Source organism: Penaeus japonicus, unplaced genomic scaffold (assembly GCF_977035675.1).
Source record: "Penaeus japonicus unplaced genomic scaffold, GWHDUDI00000001_assembly GWHDUDI00000026, whole genome shotgun sequence".
NCBI classification, from domain to species: Eukaryota; Metazoa; Arthropoda; class Malacostraca; order Decapoda; family Penaeidae; genus Penaeus; species Penaeus japonicus.
In genome coordinates this window covers 32,749,687-32,754,686 of record NW_028234428.1, presented here as the reverse complement: position 1 = coordinate 32,754,686, position 5,000 = coordinate 32,749,687, and the positions used below count along the sequence as shown (strand labels likewise).

General features: G+C 51.6%; 1 protein-coding gene across 3 annotated transcripts in view; it reads right to left on the bottom strand.

The window, feature by feature from the left end:
* Positions 1-4,484, bottom strand: part of LOC122266101 (uncharacterized) — a 13,466-nt gene extending 8,982 nt beyond the window's left edge. The window contains exons 1-2 of one of the 3 annotated variants that reach the window (XM_086552294.1): positions 4,470-4,484; positions 1,155-3,192 (exon numbers count right to left, since the gene is read on the bottom strand). In XM_086552294.1, coding sequence (XP_086408420.1) covers positions 1,155-2,777 — 1,623 coding nt within the window. In that variant the 5' untranslated portion in view covers positions 2,778-3,192; positions 4,470-4,484. Of the gene's footprint in view, positions 1-1,154; positions 3,193-4,433 lie in introns of all 3 variants that reach the window. The other 2 variants (XM_043035691.2, XM_043035692.2) reach the window with 2 other exon arrangements.
* Between the last annotated feature and the right edge of the window lie 516 nt (positions 4,485-5,000).

The window sequence follows — 5,000 nt, the reverse complement described above, 5'->3', positions numbered from 1 at the left end:
GAATGCAGTCTTGGTTTGTCGTGAGAATTTTGGGGTCTCGTTGTTTTTTTCCATTTTGCTTTTTTTTTTTTAGTTTACTGGTTTGTATTTTGTTTTTGTTTTTTTGTTTTTGTTTTTCACGTATTCATTGAAATGTTGTCTTGCTTGTTCTCGTCAGTTTGGGTCTCACTTTTTATTTATTATTGTTTTCGTCTTTGTTTACTTGTTTACTTTTTTTCCTGTGTGTGTGTGTGTTTGTTTCCTTGTTCTTTTAGTCTTTCTTTAAATGTTCGTTCTTATCCTTTCTTACCTCCCTTGCTTTATCTCTTTTTAGGTCCAATTATTCTCCTTTCATCACATTTATTCTCCTTTTCTTAACATGGACATCACTACATCCTTCATAATTCATCACCATCATCATAAAAGTCATCACATGTTCACCATAGAAAATATAATGATCACAAGAACTCAATGAACACAATATCACGCATATTCCTGTATTCTTAAGCACACTTTTATCAACTTAATAAGAATAGTTAATTAGATCTCTCTTCATTCTAGTCTTTTATTTCATTTTTTATTTTATCTTTTATTAACTTGACTTTATCTTGTTTTTTATCTTTTTAATGATTTTATGAAAGTGAAATCTGATAAACCAAGTTACAAAAGCGAAAACGCACTATACTTAAGTATTATCTAACTCGTTACTATAGGAGTGTGTCTTTGCCGGTTTTACGATATAGTAAAGTAGAGAATATAATTATGTCAAGTGTTGTCCTAAACTTTGAAGAGAATTTCTATTAGGAAGTATGCGATAAACTGACTTAACATGTGGGTTTCGTTAGCAGTGTGCACGTGTGGATGTGTATATGTGTGTGTGTGTGTGTGTGAGTGTGTGTGTGTGTGTGTATGTGTGTGTGTGTGGATGTGTGTGTGTGTGTGTGTCTGTGTGTGTGTGTGCGTATGTGTGTTTGTTTGTTGGTTTACTAGCATCTTTATCCGCTTAAGTACATACATAAGTGCATACATACATAAACACGCAGACACACACTTGTACACATATACATAACGAAAGAGAGAGAGAGAGAGAGGTGGGGAGGGGGGGGGTGAGGGAGATAAACAAGAGAGTGATATAGAGAGCAGGAGCGTCTAAGCCGCTAAGCGTGGCGTCTCACCTGTTCCATCATCAGGTTGGTGCTTTCGGCGAAGCGCTGTCGGCACACGGGGCACACCTGCTTGAGGGAGGCGCGGCAGGTGTTGCAGACGAGGTGTCCCTTCCTGCACTGGTGGAGGGGCGGCACCATGGTGATCTGGCACCCCGAGCAGATGAACAGCTTGAGCAAGTCCTCGTACTCGACCAGCTGGCGGCAGTCTTCGAACTGGACGGTGCCGTTGGCGGCGAACTGGCCGTTGGACCCCGAGGACGAGGTGCTCATCTTGGAGCGCGTGGAGAGGCGGCGGGAGAGCGAGGAGCTGATGCGCCGCAAGCGGGACGACGAGCGCGACTCGGAGGGGCTCGGGGACTCGGCGTCGGCTACGTCGATCCAGTAGTCCTCTGGCGGCGCTGTGGTCGTTACCGTGGGCGGAGGGAGCGTACGCGTGGGCGTGCTGAACAGCTTTCGGAAACTTCGGGTGATGACGGACCCGCGTACGGGCGTGGACGGCTGCTCTTCGCCGTTCCTCCGGGGGCTGGCCGACGGTAGAGGCGAAACACTTCCGGCTCGGCTGTTCCCCTGCGAGAGACTGCCGCTGCCTCGGGCATCCGGGATGGGCGCCTCCGAGCCGCTGAAGGAGGCACTGCGGGGCATGTTGGCAGCGTGTTGGGCGGGGGGCTCGCGCCCCAACGCATTCCGCTTGCTGTTGCCCGACACGTCACTAGCCGCATCGTTGTTGTTGTTGTTGTTGATACTGTTATTGTTGCTACTGACTGAGGGGGAGGGGGACTTCTCCCTGACGGTGGCGGGGGAGCCCTCCCTCACAGGACTCCCCTCGCAGCTGCTGCTCGGCGTCTGCTGGCCGGGGGAGGGGGGCGGCGTGACCTGCGGCGGGGCTAGCGTGGAAGGACCTCGCATGGCGGCCTGGTACGACGGGTTGCGAGCCACGCGGACGCCGCGACGCGAGCCGGCCGGGAGGCGCTGCTCGTCGCACATACTGGAGCCTCGGAGTTCTGGATATAAGAACTCGATGCTTTCGCGGGCGTGGGCGAGGGGGCGCGGGCGGCGGGTGGGCGGCTCCTCTGCGTCATCCTTGTCTGCGTAGGAGAGTGTTCGGCCCATCTGCAGCGACCCAATTTTCTGCCTGGTGAGGGCGCCGCTCAGCTCCAAGTTGATCTTGGCCTCGACCACGCTCGTGTTGATCGCCTCCACCGCGTCCTCCATGACCTCCTCCTCCTCCTCCTCGCACTCCATCTCCTCCAGGTCCTCCCGCAGGCAAGTGAGGCCCTTCTCGTGGTGTTCCTCCTTCAGAAGGACCCTCTTCCTGCTCTCTATGACCCTCCTCTCGTGCACGACGACCTCCTCCTTCTTCCCCTTCGTCATCACCAGCACCTCGTCCTCGACCTCCTCCTCCTCTTCCCTATTCTCGCACTGGTCCCCGCCCTCGCCCGACCTCGCCCCGCCGTTGGTGTAGGTCGTCCGGCACTCGACCTCGAAGCGCTGGTTGCAGCACTCCTCGAAGCGGTCACCCTCGTCATAGTTGCCATTCCTGCACGCCCACGCCTCCTGCACGTCCTCGCACGACTCGAAGACAGCCAGGTCGTCCGACGACTCCCCCACCAGACTCAGAATAGGGCCCGGCATGATTACTGCACTTGTCTGTGGTTGTTATTTGGGTTTTAAACGATTGACCTTTGTTGTTATGATTGCTTGATTGCTCAATATTTTGTTGGTTGATTACTGTATTTGCTGTCTCTTTTTTTTTCTTTTTTTTTCTTTTTTTTTCTGCTATTTAGACTACTTGCTCTTGCTTTGCAACACTTTGTAAACACTCGTTACTTGTATAGTATCGCTGTTATCTTTGTTTCGGGGTTTTGTCTCACTCTCGAATCATACAGCAGTTATGCTTCACGGTGTCTGAAGTCAACTGAGCGGATCTTATATTCGCATCGCGTTTTAAAGGCCGCTTCGCAAACTCCTCCAAGTTCGTAGTATTGCGGATATTCACAGGAAAAGGAGCATTGGGAGCAGTCACTGTGGTTCCCTTCTCGTCACCTGGCTAAAGGGAGGAAACAGATTCAGCAACAAGACCGTCAAGGGAATAATGGAAAAGGAAGTTAATTCGTTTTCGGAATCTATCTATCCGGACATGAGCGGTTCTGTGAATGATGGTAGATCGTAAGCCAAATGTGTGTGGGTGTGAGTGAGTGAGAGCGAAAGAGAGAGAGAAAAATAAGGGGGGGGGGGGAAGCCGTTGGCTGTTGCTATATTTTCTCACCTTCCCGACTTCCGTTTTCTTTGTATGAGCCACTTAATTAATTCCGAGAAGGCGGTCGAGGTTATAGCAACACAACAGTCACGCAGCACCCGCAAAGGTGGCACCCCCCCTCCCCCTTTTCTTCTTCTTCCCGCACACGCACATACACACACGCACACACACACACACACACACACGCAAAGACGAACGAACGAAAGAACGAAAGAACACACGCAAAGAAGCTCACGAGTACGAAACCGCTATACTTAGTTCCCGCCACTTTCCCTTTCACTTCAAATCGGACGTTTAAATCGACTACAGAAACAAAAGCGCATCTCGTCACACCTGCGCCCGTGCCAGTGCACCTGTGGTCCCGTCTCTTGGCATGCGGGCGGCAGCGACTCTTGGCGCCAGGAGAACCTGACACTTCTTTTCTTGCCAGTTGATATCGCCTGTCGCTCGTGTTTCATGCGAGGGGGAATAAGGAGGAGGGAGAAGAATGATGGGGAGAGAGAGAGAGAGAGAGAGACAGAGAGAGAGACAGAGAGAGAGACAGAGACAGAGAGACAGAGATAGAGACAGAAACAGAGACAGAAACAGAGACAGAGACAGAGCTAGAGCTAGAGACAAAGACGGAGAGGGAGATAGATAGAGAGGAAAAGAGGAGGCAGTGAGTAAAAGGAAGAGGCAGAAGATTCCGATCTTGGCAAGGGAACAGAACAGCTGAATTAGACGGAGAGAGTTTGAAAGTTCTTGTAATTTAATGCCTTTCTGTGTCCTTATATCTTCGGTGTTACTTCACCTTCCCTTCGCGTGGGGAGGAGAAGAAGCACAAGAAATAAAAGTGTGTATATATATATATATATAAACAAAATAATAACGCATGGAAATAATTGCTCAGTTGAGAAAAGAGAGAGAGAGAGAGAGAGAGAGAGAGAGAGAGGAAGAGAGAGAGGGAGAGAAACATGATACAATACGAAAGCACAAAAGACACCCGAGTGGTCACGCGGAGGAACACACGCGCCGGGCACACACACACATACACACGCACACTCTCGGACGGAAGACACTCCACCCACACGCTCGACTGTCACTGAACTCCCTCCGCCACCCACCACCCATATTTATACTATCGGCTACCCACCCACCCACGTCCCACCCACCTTCCGCCACCCCTTCCCTCCCGCTGCCCACCCTCTTAGCGCCACATCAGGTCAGAGGGCGCGGAAGGAAGGGAAGGAGGTAGGAAGGGAGGGGGAAGAGGGCGAGAGGGAGGGAGGAAGGGGAAAGAGGGCGAGAGGAATGAAAGGAGGTAGGAAGGGAGGGGGAAAGAGGGCGAGAGGGAGGGAGGGAAGGAGGGAGGAAGAGAGGAAGAGAAGGAGAAGAAGAGAGGAAGGAAGGGAAGGAGGGAGGAAGGGAGGGGGAAAGAGGGCGAGAGGGAGGAAAGGAGGGAGGAAGGGAGGTAGAAAGAGGGCGAGAGGGAGGGAGGGAAGGAGGGAGGAAGGGAGGGGGAAAGAGGGCGAGAGGGAGGGAAGGTGGGAGGAAGGGAGGTTGAAAGAGGGCGAGAGGGAGGGAAGGAGGGAGGAAGGGAGGTTGAAAGAGGGCAAGAG